Raw genomic sequence first — 19,706 nt, 5'->3', positions numbered from 1 at the left:
ACCCAAAAGCCTCCACCCCAAGATTGCTAGAACTCATACAGCAATTTGGCAGTGTGGCAGGATACAAAATCAATGCCCAGAAGTCAGTGGCATTTCTATACACTAACAATGAGAATGAAGAAAGAGAAGTTAAGGAGTCAATCCCATTTACAATTGCACCCAAAAGCATAAGATACCTAGGAATAAACCTAATCAAAGAGGTAAAGGATCTATACCCTAAAAACTACAGAACACTTCTGAAAGAAATTGAGGAAGACACAAAGAGATGGAAAAATATTCCATGCTCATGGATTGGAAGAATTAATATTGTGAAAATGTCAATGTTACCCAGGGCAGTTTACACATTTAATGCAATCCCTATCAAAATACCATGGAGTTTCTTCAGAGAGTTGGAACAAATCATCTCAAGATTTGTGTGGAATCAGAAAACACCCCGAATAGCCAGGGGAATATTGAAAAAGAAAACCAGAGTCGGGGGCATCACAATGCTGGATTTCAAGTTGTACTACAAAGCTGTGGTCATCAAGACAGTGTGGTACTGGCACAAAACAGACACAGAGATCGATGGAACAGAATAGAGAACCCAGAAATGGGCCCTTAGCTCTGTGGTCAACTAATATTTGACAAAGCAGGAAAGACAATCCACGGGATAAAAGAAAATCTCTTCAATAAATGGTGCTGGGAAAATTGGACAGCCACGTGCAGAAGAATGAAACTAGACCATTCTCTTATACCACACACAAAGATAACCTCAAAATGGATGAAAGGTCTAGATGTGAGACAAGAATCCATCAAAATCCTAGAGGAGAACACAGGCAACACCCTTTTTGGAGTTGGCCACAGCACCTTCTTGCAAGATACATCCATGAAGGCAAGAGAAACAAAAGCAAAAATGAATTACTGGGACTTCATCAAGATAAAGAGCTTCTGCACAGCAAAAGAAACAGTCAACAAAACTAAAAGACAACCTCCAGAATGGGAGAAGATATTTGCAAATGACCTATCAGATAAAGGGCTAGTATCCAAGATCTATAAAGAACTTATTAAACTCAACAGCAAAGAAACAAACAATCCAATCATGAAATGAGCAAAAGACATGAACAGAAATTTCCCAGAGGAAGACACAGACATGGCCAACAAGCACATGAGAAAATGCTACGCCATCAGGAAGATACAAATCAAAACCACAATGAGATACCACCTCACACCAGTGAGAATGGGGAAAATTAACAAGGCAGGAAATAACAAATGTTGGAGAGGATGTGAAGAAAGGGGAATCCTCTTACATTGTTGGTGGGAATGGGAACTGGTGCAGCCACTCTGGAAAACTGTGTGGAGGTTCCTCAAAGAGTTAAAAATAGAACTACCCTACGGGGGATTTACCCCAAAGATACAGATGCAGTGAAACACCAGGGCTCCTGCACCCTGATGTTTATAGCAGCAATGTCCACGATAGCCAAACTGTGGAAGGAGCCTCGGTGTCCATCAAAAGATGAATGGATAAAGAAAGTTTGGTCTCTCTCTCTATATATATATACAATGGAATATTACTCAGCCATTAGAAATGATGAATACCTACCATTCCCTTGACGTGGATGGAACTGGAGGATATTATGCTGAGTGAAGTAAGTCAATCAGAGGAGGACAAACATTATGTGGTTTCATTCATATGGGGAATATAAAAAGTAGTGAAAGGGATCACAGGGGAAAGGAGAGAAAATGAGTGGGAAAAATTATAGAGGTTGACAACATATGAGAGACTCCTAACTCTGGGAAAGAAACAAGGAGTGGTGGAAGGGGAGGTGGTCAGGGCGATGGGGTGACTGGGTCAGGGTGATGGGCCCTGAGGGGGGCACTTGATGGGATGAGCACTGAGTGTTATACTATATGTTGGGAAATCGAACTCCAATTATATATATATAGATGTTTATATATTTATATATATATATGAATAATGATGTATAATAATATATATATAATTGTACACAAATACTTTCATTCAATAGTTATCTGCTTATTTTAGTGTGTATTAGGAAAAGTAAAACTAGCATATCAGAAATGTGATTTTTTTGGATGTGACTTTTTCAGATAAAGCTAAAGTAATGGTAATCTGAATACTACATGAATCACAGGAGCAGGATTTAGGCCTGCCCATGAACCTCCATGACTTAATTTTCTCCTGGAACTGTTCATGGAATGTGTCTCAGATGATGTTGTTCATTAGTATGTTTTCTTACACACTGAATTTTCAAGCCCTTTCCTGAATTCTTTTTAGCACTAAATTGAAATGTCACTTTGAGAAGCTAGTAAGTGTGAAGAATTAAAATGGTTTCCCTGAAAGCGTAATATAGTCACTGTTTGGGTGCACCAGCAGAACAAACAAACAAAAAACTCTGAGCACACACTTGCAAATTGAAGATGAGTATTTAAATGATGCTTTTCTAATGTTAATTGAATTATCCTAAAGTCCTCTTAAGTCTCAGATTTTTTCTTTCATAGAGATGAGCAGTGGCAATGAAAACCACTGAAAATCATTAGCTTTCATGTAATGGGATCCTCACTCTTTCATTTGACTTGTTAAGACTCTAAATCTCACTGGAGGAAACTTCAACTTTCAAAACTGTTTTCATGAATGAATTTGAACAGTAAAATATCTTTTTGATATCTTTACTAATTGAAACAGCCTAAAATCACCCTTACAATGTGAACCTCCATTAGAATATTATGTGAAGGCCAGGAGAAGGAGAGGATCTGCTTCTGCAACAGAGTGATGAACGTGTGCTGTGATCATGCTGAGTTCTATTGTTCTCTATCTGAAAAATTCTCTGAAAATATCTTGAACATCATGAAAGAATTCATAAATATTTTTCCCATCAACTGACAGTAATGAATGGATAAGAAAAACTTTTTTCTTCTAATAACTTCTAATTTTTGGAAAATGACATAAATTTTCCATCAAAGCCAATATTACTAATAAGAATTAATGATAATAAGCTTCATTGTTAATAATAATTATTATAGCAATAAGCGCCTACATTAAGAAAAAGGACAGATCACAAGTAAACAACCTAACTATACATTTCAGGGAACTAGAAAAGAAAACAAACTAAGCCTGAAGTTAGCAAAGGGAAGGAAATAACAAAGATCAAAATAGAAATAAATGAAATACAGACTAGAAAAATAGAAAAGATCAAAAGTGAAACTAAGAAATGATTTTGGAAAAGATCAACAAAATTGACAAAACTTTAGCTAGACAATGAAAAAAGAAACTCAAATAAATGAAATCAGAAATGAAGGAGGAAACATTTTAAGTGATACTGCAGAAATACAAAAAATTGTGAAAGACTACTATGAGCAATTATATGCCAACAAATTAGATAACCTAGAAAAAATAAATTCCTAGACAACCTACCAGGACTAATCTGATTAAAAAATGACAAAGGAACTGAAGTTATTTTTCTAGAAAATATATACAAATGGCAACAGGTACATGAAAAGGTGTTCAACATCACTAATTGTCAAGGAAATGTAACTCTAAACCACAACAAGCTATCACTTTACATCTGTTAGGATGGCTTATATAAAAAGACAACAGAAAAAAATGTTGTTATGGATATGGAGAAAGGGATCCCTTATATAGTGTTAGTGGGAATGTAGTCGTTATGGAAAACATTATGAAGTATACTCAAAAAACTAAAAATTGAACTACCATATAATCCAGCAATCCTTCTCCTGGGTATATATCCAAAAGAATTGAAATCACTATCTTGAAAAGATACCTATACACCCTTTTTTGTTGCAGCATTATATACAATAAGCAAGATATGGAAACAACCTAAATGTCTGATGAGATAAAGAAGATATGATGCACCTGAGCATACACACACACAGAAACACACACCAGAATATTATTCAGCCATGAGAAAGAAGGAAATTCTGTCCTTTGCAACATAGATGAATCTGGAGGACATTATGCTAAATGAGATAAGCCAGAAAGAGAAAGACTAATACTGTATGGTATCACTTATATAAGGAATCCAAGAAAAAGTCAAACTCATAGAAACAAAGCAGAATGGTAATTGCCAGGGACTATGGGGTAAAGGAAATGGGGAGATCTTGGTTAAAGAGTGCAAACTTTTAGTTGTAAGATGAATAAGGTCTAAGGATTGAATGTACAGAATGGTGATTATAGTTAATAATAATGTATAACACACTTGAAATTTGCTAAGAGGATAGATCTGAAGTGTTCTCACCAAAAAAAAGTTACCATATGAAGTTATGGATGTGTTTATAACTTGATTTTGGTAATCATTTCATCATCCACTATATAAATATGTATACACACACATATATATATATAAAACCATTATGTTGTACACTTGAAATATATATAAATATATATAATTTTATTTGTTGATTTTACTTCAATTTAAAAAGTAATTATATTGTTGCATTTTTCATTGGCCTTGCTTTCCTTGAGTCACAAAGGCATAAGGTCTATATTTAAAAATGTAAAAGAATTCATTTTTCTTCTATGAGAACAAAAACTCTCCACATTCCTGCCCCTTATAGTTAAGTTTGCATTAATGAAATTTGTGCAAAAATTGTGCAAATGAATTCATTTGCAAATGAAATGTGTACATCAGTAGACATATATCATCCCCTTTAGATCTCTTCAATTAAAGTTTTCCTTGTCCTGGGACACCTGAGTGGCTCAGCACTTGAGCATCCACCTTCAGCTCAGGGCATGATCCCCGGGTCCCAGGATCGAGTCCCACATCGGGCTTCCTGCATGGAGCCTGCTTCTCCCTCTGCCTGTGTCTCTGCCTCTCTCTCTGGTCTCTCATGAATAAATAAATAAAATTTTAAAATAAATAAATAAATAAAATTTTCCTTGTCCTTAATGTGTTTAGTAATTTTTCAATGTTTTAAAATTATCATATATAATATACTCATCCTAAAAAATGGAAAGTTATAGAAAAGCAAATTGAAGAAAAAATAACCATATCTCAATAATGCAAAGAAACCACTATTGATATTTTGATGTATTTTTTTCCACCATGATATTTGATTGGCTTGTATAGCAGAGCTCTAGTACAGTGGTCTTCCAAATATTTTCCTTAAATACTCTTAGAAGAAGCTTTTAAAAATATGTACCCACTTGCATATTTTTAATTAACATCTAAAATATTAAACATAAGTCTAAATAAGTTTATTTCTTTTTAAATAGACAATAGAAATTATTAAACATTTTAGATGATATCAGTTCAACTAAGCTATAATAGGAACAAATATGCCACAAGCTACCTTATGGAATGAAATATACTAAATCTGAAAAAAATCAAGTACAATTTTAACACATGAATTTTATCCAGTGTGTCTAGAAAAAATGCGATAGTCTATCAAAATTTTCATTTACATTTAAGAAAATAACTGGAATGCCTGCGTGGCTCAGTAGTTTAAGTGTCAGACTCTTGATTTTGGCTCAGGTCATGATCTTGGGGTCATGAAATCAAGCCCCCATCAGGCTCTGCATTCAGTGCGGAGTCTGCTTGAATTTCCTTCTCCCTTTCCCTCTTCTTTCCCCTTACTCACACTGTCTTTCTCTAAAGTAAATAAATGAAATTAAAAAAAAAAAAAAAGGGGGAATCATAAGTTCTCCCACATTGCTTCTGATGCCTGGCACTCAGACTATTGGATCCAAATATGGATCCAAATATCCCCAAACTGGCTAAAGTTCAAAGTATCTCAACATGGGCTGAAATATAAATATTTTGGTAAGCTTCATGTTTCTAAAAATGTATATAAAATGCAGGCAAAAACTAGAGAAGCCTTAAGTCTTTGAAGAACCTGCAGCTATTTATACCCAGGCTCATTCTCAGAGGAATCAAATTTAGGAAATTGCATGTGATAGAAATTGAGACTCAGGAAGTTGACCTCCTTAAAAGTGTATGTACTGTCCAAAAGCTAGGGATGTGCACCAGATTTTAAAATCATCTCCACTTCTAACCATTTTTAAGTCTCTAACACTCTCACAGGAAATAAGGTAAAGTTGACCTTTAATGCATACCTCACAGGAAATAGCTATGATTCAGTCTGTAGCACCTTCCTCTGACACAGCTGAACTTGCCATCAGGTGTTTGACGCTGAGAGGAGTGGAGCAGCTGCATGTAGGTACCATCCTCTGGATGAGTCATAAGATTTATGGTATTTATTTCTCTTTTAAAAGTCTACATATCTCTTATGAATAATGGAGTTATTAATTCAGTGGTTGAGAAAATTAATAAAATGATACCTAATTTATCCGGCACATTTAAAGAATGAGTTCTTCAAGTAAGACTACCCTCAAGATAACTAAAACATAACTTCAAGGCTATGAAGTTAGAAAAACAAGTCCAATATTTTTCATAAAATGTTTTCTGAAATGAATAACATTTTCTGTTACCTTCTTAAATAAAGACTACAAAACTAAAATTGTACTTTTCATAATAATTCAGAGTTGTGAGTGTTGAAAAGTAGGGCAGGCACAGACACAGAGTTGGACACCACCGGTGAAGCAAAGTGGACATGGTACAGTACCAACCCACTGGAGGGTGATGGGGCAGCAGGAGAGGCAGTTGAAAGAGGTACCATAAAAATCCAGTTCAGAGGCACAAGTGTGATCAAACTGGAGGGAACACACAAACTGAGCCTGAGTCCTTGACCCAGGTCAGGTCAATTTTATCTTACAGGAGTTGGCATTCCAGCCTGAACTTTGCAAAATTGTGGACCTGAGGCTGCTGTATATTCCTCTCTGCTCCCTTAACTGTTTTCATACCTTCCCATTAGCACTTTATTCTTTGGCACTTTAATTTTTAAATACAATCTTCTTTCCCACTGAAGGGTCCTTGAAAGCCGTTAACATCCCCTCTGTAGTCACGGCCCCAAGTACAATGTATGATGGTACATGAAAGGCACTCAAGCATATGCAGCACTTTCATTGAGCCTATAATAACAGAAAGGCAGAATGTCACAATAAATTAGAAAATAAATCTTTGCTTCAATTACATATACAGTCTACCGTATATTGGAAAGTGCAGAAGAGTTCTTTACCCCAGGATCAAGCCCCTTAGTGCAGTATATACAGAAATGACCTTAACTAGGCTATGAAGGGTGGCTCACTGTACGGGTCTATCCACAACCACACTGGGCTTTTCTGCTTTTATCCTCAATTTCTGGGGACCCAAACATGAGGATGCAGTTGTCTCTCTTTTGGTTCTTTAAAGAAGAAATTGGGTGATAGGAGCCACTTTCCTAGTTGAACATCTGTTAAACAATTAGACTTTTATTCTATCAAAAACTAGGGAGTTGTTTCTGAGCTGCGGTATGCTTTAGGAAAAACAACAAAAAAATCCATCCTGTCTTGCCTTTATTGGTGTTGCATTTCGAAAGGCCCTCTTCTGTCATCTTGGTTCCATTTGTGCCTGCCAGGAAGGGGGGTGGCTACGTGTCTTGTCCTGGTCAAGATGTGAAGAGGGATCCTGTCACACTTTACCCATTATAGTACTTATAAGCCATCTCAGATGGGGACACCTATTTTCTTTCCAAGTACAGAAACAGACTAGGCTGTACCACTGTACTCTACCTACCAAGAATTGCACAGATATGTACAAAGCATCTTCCCTGCACATACCCAAGGGGCTTCCTCTGGCCCCTACGGGTAGCCACTGCCATCTCCCTTACTTCAAAAAACAACTCATCCAACCACTCATCAGTTTCTCTACCCTCTCATAATATTAATTTCTTCATTTCATACAGAATTACTAGATCACTATACAAAATCTTAAGCCTCCGAAATCAAGTCTACCTAATGGGATTTTGCATTTTTAGTGGTACCTCTAATGGAATGTCTGAGGAGCTTTTTTTTTTTTTTTAAGATTTTATTTATTCATGAAAGACACAGAGAGAAAGAGACACAGAGACACAGGCAGGCTCCATACGGGGAGCCTGATGTGGGACTTGATCCCAGGACTCCAGGATCATGCCCTGGGCTGAAGGCAGGTGCTAAACCACTGAGCCACCCAGGGATCCCCTCTGAGGAGCTTTACACACTGTTAATATACAGTCACTCACTCCTACTAAAGTTACCAGAAAGAAATGCAATAATCTAAGTAAAAACAGTGTACCCTTTATGCAAGCACAAACTCAGGACTAGTTTCCTACTCCCCTTTTCTAATCAGATTACCAGCCCTAAGCCAGCATATTGAAAACACAGGCTGCTGTATCACTTCCCCATATAGAGGTGGTAAATTTTTCTATTCTCTTTAAAGTCAAGGGAGGGGAGATGGGGCTTCCCCCCACCACACCTGTGGCTGTTCCCACATCCCCTTGAGTATCCCAGGAAAAATAAAACGGCAGAACTGCAACAACAACAACAACAAAAAAAGTCAAAAGTCAGTAGGTTCCCGTTTCAGGGATCAACAGTCTATCCCCTGTTCTGCTCATTCCCACCAACATAAGGCATCTGTGTTCTGAGGCAACATAGAGCCTTCTAGGCCTGCTTCCCTACAGGTAGACCAGCGTTGCTAGGCAACCAATTTAACATTCCACATCTTGGTTCAGCTATACTTCTTAAACTGGCAGATTCTAACTAATCTACTTCAAGGAGTTCCTTCTAGTAGCCAATTAATTTATGACAATGTTTGTTGCCTCTGGACAGGGAAAACGAAGATACTTTCAATCCACAATAGGCAGGTCAATTTCTAGAAAAGCACAAATACATAAATACTCCAGTTCTACCTGTTTCCTTCTGCTTTAGCTTTAAGTTCTTTAAAGAGATTTTTTTTAATTTGGAAAAAAAATCTGAAATGCTGCATTGTGATGTGTTTGCCTTGATGATGTGCTAACTCAAAATATGCTTACTAATTTAATATGATGTTTTTCAGGATCACACATTTTATACTCAATCATCCTTTTCATTCCCCTCAACCAAAAATCATTCCAAACTTTTACCAAATACCAGAGAAAACTTGAAATATTATGATTTTTAGGAAAGAAACACAGTTTATTCTTGTAGGCCTGTAAGAGTATGACAATATATCTTACAAACGGGAATAATTTTGAAAATAAAATGGAGTGTTATTTATAATTCCCTGGGACAAGTTTAAATTAAACTGTCCTAGATATACCCCTATGGCAACTCTGCCAATGGGGAAAAAGCCAAGACAGTGGGTCTTCATGATTTCTGATTAAAAATGAAGTCAAACCACTTATATATGAGATTTGATATAGTTGATCCTCATCATTCCCTGATTCCAATTTGTGAATTCTTTTACCAACTAAAATGTACTTGTAACCCCCAAATCGATACTTATAGCATTTGTCAGTAATTTGCAGACATGTGCAGAGCAGTGAAAAATTCAAGTCACCCAATGTGCAAGTTCCCAGCTTAAAAAAAAAAAATTATTTCGGCTCTAGTACTGCAAACAAGTGTCCTTTTGGAGGACATTTCTTAGTGCCACATTTTTTCCCATTTCACCATTTAAAATGGCCCCCAAGAATAGTTCTGAAGTACAATCTAGTGTTCATAAGTAAAGAAAGGCCACAATGTACATTACAAAGAAACTCCACGTGTTAGATGATCTTTGTTCAGGCATGAGTTTTAATGTTGTTGGCGCTGATTTGAATGTTAATGAATCAACAATATAGATTAAGTAAAGTGTCTTTAAAACAGAAACATATATAAAACAGGATTATGTATTAATCCATTGATGAAAATGTAAGCAGGACAAAACAAATGAAACAATAGAATCATTAATGAATTAGACTTGATCAAAATTAAAAATTTCTGCTCTCAAAAGACATTGGTAAGAAAATGAAAAGATAAACCACAGACTAGGACAAAATACTTTTAAAATGTATATGATAAAGGACTAGTTTCCAAACTATATAAAGAACTATCAAAACTCAATAATAAGAAAACAACCAACCGATGAAATGGATAAAAGATCTCATCTTGATTATCCAGATTCCTGAAAGATTAGTCAATGTTCTCTTATTTTTTATTCTAACTCACTTTAATCCCCTTTCTTTCTTTCTTTTTTTTTTTTTTTTTGATCCCCTTTCTATCTCTATTTCTTTTCTGAAACTGTTCTACAGGAAAACTACTGTCAAATCCAATACTTTCTTTTAGTTCTTATCAAATTTAATCTCTGATCATTTGATGCTGGCCATACATTCCTTGTATCTTTCCTGGTCCTTTGGTCAAAATTTCCTGATTCTGACCATCTACTTCCTTCCCTTATCATTCTGGATGTGCTCTCTCAGTTTTCTTATTCTAATCTTAGTTTTAATGCTACTGATATGCTGAAATCTTCCAAATTTAGATCTCCAGCCCAAACTTGTCTCCCAGGTTTACCCATGCCTATAACAGCCCTCCAGACAGTTCTTTCTGCACATGTTGTAAGGTCCTCCAAATTAACATGACCAGAACAAAACTTATCACTTCCCCATCACTCCTCCTTTTGTGTATTCGATTAACGTTGTTATCTACTGGGTCAGCAAAAACCATAACAGAGTCACTCTTCATGTTCCTGAATTCTTATCCCTTCCCACACACATGTATTGTTCACTGCACAACTCCAGGGGTCGCCATTCCCTGACTAGTCACAATGGCCTATCTAATCTTCCTCCGTATGGGAAGGAACTCACTTTTGTTTCTTCCTCTCAGTTCTTGCTGCCCCTGCTTTGCTTTGGACCTTCATGACCTTTTGATTTTCTTTTTCTTTTTTTTTTTTCTTAAAGATGTTATTTATTTATTTGACAGAGAAAGAGAGAGAGCACAAGCAGCGGGAGCGGGAGGCAGAGGCAGAGGGAGAAGCAGGCAGAAGCAGGGAGCCCTGCTGTGTGACTTCACCCCAGGACCCTGGGATCATGACCTGAGCTAAAGGCAGATGCTTAACCAACTGAGCGATTCAGGTGCCCACAGCTCTTGGGTTTTAATAGCCTTTTAACTGGGCTCTTATTCTTCATTCAATTCTCCACCCAATAATTAGAATTATCTTTTAAAAGTCCAATCTGATTATGTTATTTCTTTGTTTACCAATCTTGGCTATCTCTAACTGACTTCAAGACAAAGGTTTAAGCTACTTGGCAGGAATACAAAACCCAGTGATTACATTCTGCCACTGACCTTAATTTTCCAGCTCACACCCTATTCCCTTCAACCTGGAGAAACAACTAGTCAGTCCTAAAACATCTCTATTACTTGCACATTCTGTTCTTGTATGGGAAATATTTCCCACACAGTCTCTTTCACAGCCTTGAAAATTGTTATTAATCATTCAAACCCAGTTGACAGTCCTTTCTTCTGTGTGGTCTTCAAAGACACTCTTATTCTTATATTCTAAAAGTTCTCAACCCTGACTCTTCATTATAACCACTTGGAATTAAAAAATAACGATGCCCAGACTTCACAGAAATTCTAATTTTCATTGTCTAGAATAAATCTGAGCATAGAAATATTTCCAGTATTTCCCCAGACTATTCTAATGTACTAGGTACCAAAAATATAAAAATTTAAAAGGTGAGATGGAGTTTCTGGCTTTAAGAAGTTTATTGCAACAAGTAACTGTCATTTACAATAAAAAGGAATACACTGAGTGAAAAGATATTCATGTAGAAGTAATAGAGGACGTGGGAGGAGAAAGTGTGCCAGGGAAAGCCCCTGGTGATGCCTACTATAAATGTACCAAATATCTGGTAATTTTTTATTTGCTTGTAGAATCCTGTTAAAGCCTGAGTGATAGTTCAACTGATCCGCAATTAAATCACTTTAAACAATACAGCAAAAGAGCTGTTCAGTAATTAATCACCATTGTATCTTTTATGCCCAGAACAATACCTGACACATATTAGATACTCAAAATTTCTTGGTAAATAAATGAATGGTCAACAGTAGCATTTAAACTGTCTTAAGAAATTGGTTTATAATAGACATCAATGTTAATTGCAAATTAAAACTAAGCATTATCGTTTTGTATATTATGGTGTTATATTTTGATAGGCAGAGTCGATATATATGTTCTACTTCTTGAATGAGACAGACCATTTTAAATTAAACTGAGAAAAAAAAATACTGACAAAGCAGTTCACTTTCAGTAATCTGGGTTTTCCCAAATAGTGACATGAGAGCCAGTCATTTTGAATTGGACAGTTTTTGAGTTCCTCTTCAAGAATCTGAAATGTAGGTCAGGGCTTTGCTGACATTTCCATTTGCCTCGTTGCTGAAAATCTAAAGTGATTATTGACAAGCCGGCAGCGGGGAAAGAGGACATGACACAGGCAACAAGGCAGCAGCCTGACTCTGAAGAGGAATTTTGTGCTTCCAACAAGTTGAAAGGTAAAGAGACAATGATCACCCAAATACTCAAAAAGAGCTATATTTTCTTTTGGAAATACTTGGGCCAGGTTATTTTTTCTTGTAAGTTCTTGTGATATTTCATATAGTGGTTACTGATGAAAGTTGGATCTAAAATATTGTCTGACATCATGTCACTTTAAATAATAATTATTGCATATATTCTATTGGGGGAGTATTTAACTTCTAACCAGGAGCATTTTAGGCCTTGTTTTGCCTCTTATTTATAAAGAGAAGACCTAATATTGCTAACAAATTATGAAAGGGATTCCTATATTCACGGGGGCCACGGGGACCCCAGTTTTTAGAAATGTTATCAGATATGTTATGCTATATGACGAGTCATGATTTTGTTTTGTTGTTTTATATGAAAGGCTCGGGCCTTATTAAACAGCTAAAAATAACTTAATAATGTTGATTATTGAGTAACTGAATTATTCAATAATGTAAATAACCAACTAAATAATGCAACTAATGCTAGTTGTAAACTAATAGCAATATTGTTTGGAATTTATATAATGTGGTTTTTTTTTAGCTGTCTACAGATGAAAAGGGTTTTTTTTTTTTTTTTTCCTAAGTTTAACTGGTGAGAGCACATATGCCTTTGTCTCACCTCATCTTTCTTCATTTTGGGTGCTTTCTTTCTGGAAGTTCTGCAATTTTTGGCTTTTCCCAAGTTTAACTCATCAAAGACTGATATTTTTGGAGCTTCATAGGTACAGAAATCTGGCCGGGGGAATTTATCATCAGGAGTTAGAGCAGAAATTTCTGATGAGAGAGACCAGATCAGAAGAAAGTACATTTTATCAAGGGTCAAAATGTCCTACTAAGGTAAATCAGAGTGACTTTTGAAGGGTATAAAAGACCATTTTATCATACTTCCTCACACACCACTGACTTTTCTTTGCCCTGTTTCCTCCTCCCTTCTGTTCTCTCTTTTCTTCCTCTTTTTTCCTTCCTTCCCACCTTCCTTCTTTTCTTCCTATTGAAATGTTCTCATCAAAGGCAATAATAACTGTTAGAAAAAAATGTAATGCCTTTTTATTATTGTTATTTCATTAAAATACTACAACTTAAACATTTTTCATATTTTTTTCCTAGAGGGCAACATAGAACTTTTTCCTGCTTTCAGGCATGAATCAGATCACAATTCAATGGGATGTGGTAATAGCTCTTTACATATTCTTCAACTGGTGTCATGGAGGTATAGTATTTTTAGTACCTATTGCTATCCTTTATTTTTTTAAAAAATCTTGAGTGTTATTTTTAGGGCATTGTGTTAGGATCTTTGAAGAATCAAATATTATTAGATTGGGAAAAACTATATGCACATAAAAATTATGTGCATGAATGAAATAAAAGAGTCCAACCTCCCTCCTAATAGCAGGATTCTTTTTTCAAGTATCCCTAATGAACAAATCTCTAACTCATATATGAACATTTCTATGAAGAAGCTTATTATTCTGAGTTGGCACGTTCTATCTTTGAACTGTTATATAACTGTTACATGACAATCCAACAAACATTTAAATTTAATTCAACTCCACAAACTGTTTTTTGACAGTTACTATGTATCAGGCACTGTGCTAAGCCTTTTATTCCTCACAACTTGTGCAACAATATTGTGCTATTATTATTCCCATCTTATAATTCACACAAACATCTGGCACTTACATTACAGATACAGGCATAAGCAGCTTTGAGGAATCGTCAGAAATTCAGGCAGGATAGCTGTTGGCATTTGAGAATTTCTACTGGGGCTTTGTGTCCTGGGCAGGTGGTAGAAATTCATTTACTTGGAGACAAGTGACACCAAGGTAGGGTTTTATTTTTTTATTTTTTATTTTTTTTAAGGTAGGGTTTTAGACCTTGAGGAATGCTTTGCAAATCATGCAAGTTACTTGGAATGATGACAAAAGGAAAACTGGATTCTATAGATTGGAACACAATTGTAATGGAGATATAGATGGCCCTATCATCAGAACTAGAATAACCTCCAGCAGGATATCAGACGCTCCCAGAGTCAAATTGACAGCTATCCAAGGAGACTTTTTAAAATAGATTTTACTTATTTATTCATGAGAGACAGAGAGAGAGAGAGGCAGAGACTTAGGCAGAGGGAGAAGTAGGCTCCATGCAGGGGAGCCTGATGCGAGACAGATCCCATGACCCCGGGGTCATGACTTGAGCCAAAGGCAGACACTCAACTGCTGACCTATCCCAGGCATCCCTATCCAGGGAGATTTAGAAGAAATAAGACACTAGCTAACTTTTTCTGACTTCTTAAAATATGCAAATGATAAGTAGGATTTCTGTTTATGTATTCAAGTAATTAATATAGGGTTGAGAAATAAGTCAAGGGGATCCCTGGGTGGCGCAGCGGTTTAGTGCTGCCTTCAGCCCAGGGCAAGATCCTGGAGTCCTGGGATCGAGTCCCATATGGGGCTCCCTGCATGGGGCCTGCTGCTTCTCCCTCTGCCTGTGTCTCTGCCAGTCCCTCTTTCTCTCTCTCTCTCTCTCTCTCTCTGTCTCTCATGAATAAATAAAAAAAAAAATCATAAAAAAAGAGAAATAAATAAGTCAAGCCCCCCCCCCGATAAGTTATTAGAGACCCTCAAACTGTCCATTAGAAATTATTTTATATATTGTTCAATCTATGAATAGTTTCAATATCATGCACACTACATTTTTTCCAAGTTTCCTATTAGCATGTTATGTTCCCCCTTTGCAATAGCTCTGCTGAAATTAAAAACAAAAATTAACATTCCTTGGACCAATCTACTATCCCTATTTTAAAAAGATGTTAACATATTTTTGTATAACTTATTCTTACACAATGTGTCCTCACCAATTACTGATTTTTTTTTTTTTTTAGGTATTGAGAAATCACTGACTTACTAATTCATTCCTGAATGTTGTAAAGCTCAGTGGTTCAAAATTTCTAGGGTTCTTCTTTATTTTATTTTTGAAAACCAAGACAACGTTTGTCTAAATCTGAAGTCTTCTGACATTTTTAAATATTTTCTATGTATTTTCAAACACTACCCATGATAATTCCATGATAGTATTGACATATTTTTTAAAAGGTCCTGGAGGTGCAGTTTGTCTGAATCTGAATTTTTTACCTTATTTAAAGCAGTCAGGTGCTTTCTTAAAACTTCCTTTTCATGCCTTTGGCTTCAATTTCCTGCTAATAATGATGGAATTATTTTTATCACTACTTGAACATTTAAATATTTTGATTTATACATAAATGTTCATTGTGTACATGGAAATATTCAATTACATTTGTATTACAAAACGAATTAATTCTTTAAGATTATGGTCCAAAGATAAGGACCTCTTAAAATCAAATACTTATCTTTTTCACTATTTTGATAAGATTTTAAGGTATTTTAATGCAAGTATTTCCAGAAAAAGACAATAATAAATTTTCCTTGATGTGAATTTAACTTAACTGATACTCCATTGCACTCTCATTTGAGTTTTTGAAAATGAATTTATTATTTTGTGTTATAAAGTAATACACTGTTAACCATATAATTTTTAAAAACAGAAGTATGCAATTAAAAATTTTAAAATTAGTCTAGGGCAGCCTCGGTGGCGCAGCGGTTTAGCGCCCCCTGCAGCCCAAGGCGTGATCCTGGAGACCCTGGATCGAGTCCCACGTCAGTCTCTCTGTATGATGCCTGCTTCTCCCTCTGCCTGTGTCTCTGCCTCTCTCTCTCTGTCTCTATGAATAAATAAATAAAATATTTAAATAAATAAATAAATAAATGAATAAATATTAGTCTAACCCACAGAGATTATCATTGTTAATATCTTAGTGCATTTCTTTTATCCATTCATCTATTTATTTCTGATATTGAGCCCATATTAAATATCTTGTTCTGCAATTGCTTTTTAACAAAATATATTCTGAACATTTTCCTGTATTATTAAATTAATGATGAATTTTAAGTGATTATCATGCAATAGATTTTTGTTTTTAGTAAAAAATTAGTAATTAGTAATTAGTAAAAATTAGTAATTTTTGTCATTCATTAAACTCATAAATTTCTTTTTTTTTAATTTTTATTTATTTATGATAGTCACAGAGAGAGAGAGAGAGAGAGAGAGAGAGAGGCGGAGACACAGGCAGAGGGAGAAGCAGGCTGGTCCATGCACCGGGAGCCCGACGTGGGATTCGATCCTGGGTCTCTAGGATCGCTCCCTGGGCCAAAGGCACGCGCCAAACCGCTGCGCCACCCAGGGATCCCTAAACTCATAAATTTCTTTTTAGATTTTTTTAAATTTATTTGAGAGAGAAGGAAGGAGAGCACAAGCAGGGGGGAAAGGCAGAGAGAGAGGGAGGAGTAAATTCCACACTAAGCAGAGAGTCTGACGTGAGGCTCAGTCCTGGGACCCTGAGATCATAACGGGAGCTAAAGGCAGACTCTTAACCAATTGAGCCACCCAGGTGCCCCTAAATGTATAATTTTCTGATAAAAGTAGCCATTATCCACAATAGAACAATGAAAGATTGATTGAATAGCTAGAAAATGGAGTTTGGATTCTGTAGTGCCAAGTGCTATTTGTAATCTTACTTTTGAAAAAAGGCATAGCCTTATAATGTCTCAGTTCTCTATAACAGGAGAGTAATTATATCTGAACTTTAGACAGAGTAGCTTAAAGGCTAACTCTAGTTTTGTACTATGTTGCCAAGCATCAAAGGAAGTATGGTAAAAGTACATTATAATAAACAAATCCGTTAAAAGACAGTCCTAAAACTTCTAGTGGAAATCATTTAGTGAATAGGAAAGAATAAAATTTAAATGCAACAGCTTATCTTTTGAATCTCTTATTTTAATGGTTTACATGGAATTTAAAATTTTTTATCTATTCGTTTCCAGGAATTACGAATATAAACTGCTCTGGCCACATCTGGGTAGAACCAGCCACAATTTTTAAGATGGGTATGAATATCTCTATATATTGCCAAGCAGCAATTAAGAATTGCCAACCAAGGAAACTTTATTTTTATAAAAATGGCATCAAAGAAAGATTTCAAATCACAAGAATTAACAAAACAACAGCTCGGCTTTGGTATAGCAACTTTCTGGAGCCACATGCCTCTATGTACTGTACTGCTGAATGTCCTGGATATTTTCAAGAGACACTGATATGTGGAAAAGACATTTCTTCTGGATGTAAGTGTTGAGGTACATTCAAAATTCAAATGAAAGCTAACCTAGCAATTAACTAGCCTAAAATCCTGTCTAAAAATAGAGATAAATTAATATAGTTTACTTTTTATTTTAGTTGAATATAGAAACTGCAAACTCAAATACTTCCAGGGGCCAGGTTGAGAAGATAGGAATCAAGGAAGCTGGTAGGAGGTGTGCAGAGAAGAAAGCACATAGTTGGTCTATTGGATCTACTGGGGACAGCCACTGCCCAGCTGCATCATTTATTAGGATCCTGTATTCCTAAATCTTTTGACTCTTTGAAAGAAGACAGAAACACAAATTTTCATTGTGATCTCTAAAAATTTTTAAGTGTTGCTGATGCATTCTTAAAACAAAATTTTGACACTAGCCTGTCCAAACACAGCATACACAAAGGGCAGCATCCTCAGATTTTGAGTGTTGTTCTTTTCATCTGCTTTACGCTTATGTTTTTTGTTTATTCGCTTTAAAACTGATATCATCAACCTTGAAGCAGATCCCATTAAGAAGTTTTGAGGCTAAGATTTAGGAAGAAAAAATAGTTGCAAAACTAGCATTATGTTCCTGCTATACCTCTTATAAGCTGTGTGACCATGGGCCAGTTAACCACGTGTGTGAACCTTGATGCCATGTCTATAAAATGAGGCCAGTTATACCAGCTTTAGTAAGCACCGAATTTTAATAAACTATTTGAAAGCTTGAAATGACACACTTTAAAGTGCTATGCCAGTGTTCCCAAACCCTTAAAATTACGTGCTTTTGATAAAACATGAGGAGATTCTGATATAGTTCCCTGCTCCTACTCCCACTGCACCAAATGTGAATCATTGTTACTGTAATTATTAAGAAAAAAATTAATCACATTCATCTTAAAAATACTTGCTAAATTCAATTTGTATTTATGATATTCTGAAGATGTATAAGTTATTATAGTAATATGAGGTGACTTGTATAATTATATACTTAATTCTTGATTCTACTGTTATGAGAAGTAGATCAATAAATTCAGCACTGTTTTAACCCAGAGATTCATTCCCTAGAGCACCTGGACCCAATTTCAGTGAAGAAAGATAGAGGGGTTGGAATCTTTGTCATGTTCCCTTCCTCTATACCTCTTAACAATCAAATTTGATTTCTTAGTCTTCCTCATCTCCAGACCTTATGTAGCAAGAGCAAGACCACCTGGTGGTAACCCTAGAATGGACACCTGAAAAGCAAGAGGCTTCCTTCTTCTAAATAAGGCCATTGTCCTACTTAATTCAGGGAACTTGATCTTGCATGATTTTCAAAAGAAAAAAGAGCTATGGCAGGTGGTAGAGGTAAATTGAGGAAGGAAAATAGTAAGTTTTGGGGTGAAGGAATAAAGTTGGCAAACTCATGCCTTAAATTGATAACAACATACTAAACTTGCCCCAAATTATAAGAAATGAAGCCACAGGCAGATATCTTATCTGATGTTTAAGGACTGCTTAGCTTGTCCACATCCTCAGGAAACATAAACAATAGTTCATGCTTAAATATTTTACTATTTATACTTTGTGGGTAGGGGTAGGGGGTTACGAGAAGGTACAATTTCTTTGGAGGGGAAATAAGCAACTTTCACAGTTACGGAAGATTGGTTTTTAATTTAAGCCAGAGGAGGCAAAAGATGTATGGCCTCTTTCCTTGTGTTGCAATTTGAGTGACAAATTATCTCCAAAAGCTCTTCCAGTGTTGGCTGAGGGCCTCTGCCCATGAACACAACCACCAGGCCATGTTTGTTTGTTTGTTTGTTTGTTTGTTTATTTATTTATTTATTTATTTATTTTTAATAAATTAATTTTTTATTGGTGTTCAATTTACCAACATACAGAATAACACCCAGTGCTCATCCCGTCAAGTGTCCCCCTCAGTGCCCGTCACCCATTCGCCCCCACCCCCCCCTCCTCCCCTTCCACCACCCCTAGTTCATATCCCCGAGTTAGGAGTCTTTATGTTCTGTCTCCCTTTCTGATATTTCCCACACATTTCTTCTCCCTTCCCTTATATTCCCTTTCACTATTATTTATATTCCCCAAATGAATGAGAACATACACTGTTTGTCCTTCTCCAATTGACTTACT

General features: G+C 35.9%; 1 protein-coding gene across 1 annotated transcript in view; it reads left to right on the top strand.

Annotated features, from left to right (window-relative positions):
* Positions 1–12,329: 12,329 nt before the first annotated feature.
* The window catches only part of IL23R (interleukin 23 receptor), a 63,479-nt gene continuing 56,102 nt past the window's right edge, over positions 12,330–19,706 (top strand). The window contains exons 1-4 of the mRNA XM_041771812.1: positions 12,330–12,379; positions 13,114–13,228; positions 13,499–13,601; positions 17,290–17,586. Of these exons, the coding sequence (XP_041627746.1) occupies positions 13,532–13,601; positions 17,290–17,586 (367 nt within the window). The 5' untranslated portion in view covers positions 12,330–12,379; positions 13,114–13,228; positions 13,499–13,531. The remainder of the gene's footprint in view (positions 12,380–13,113; positions 13,229–13,498; positions 13,602–17,289; positions 17,587–19,706) is intronic.

Source organism: Vulpes lagopus, chromosome 10 (assembly GCF_018345385.1).
Source record: "Vulpes lagopus strain Blue_001 chromosome 10, ASM1834538v1, whole genome shotgun sequence".
Classification (NCBI taxonomy): Eukaryota; Metazoa; Chordata; class Mammalia; order Carnivora; family Canidae; genus Vulpes; species Vulpes lagopus.
Note: the sequence above shows the minus strand (reverse complement) of the source record. Positions and strands in the feature narration are given on the sequence as shown.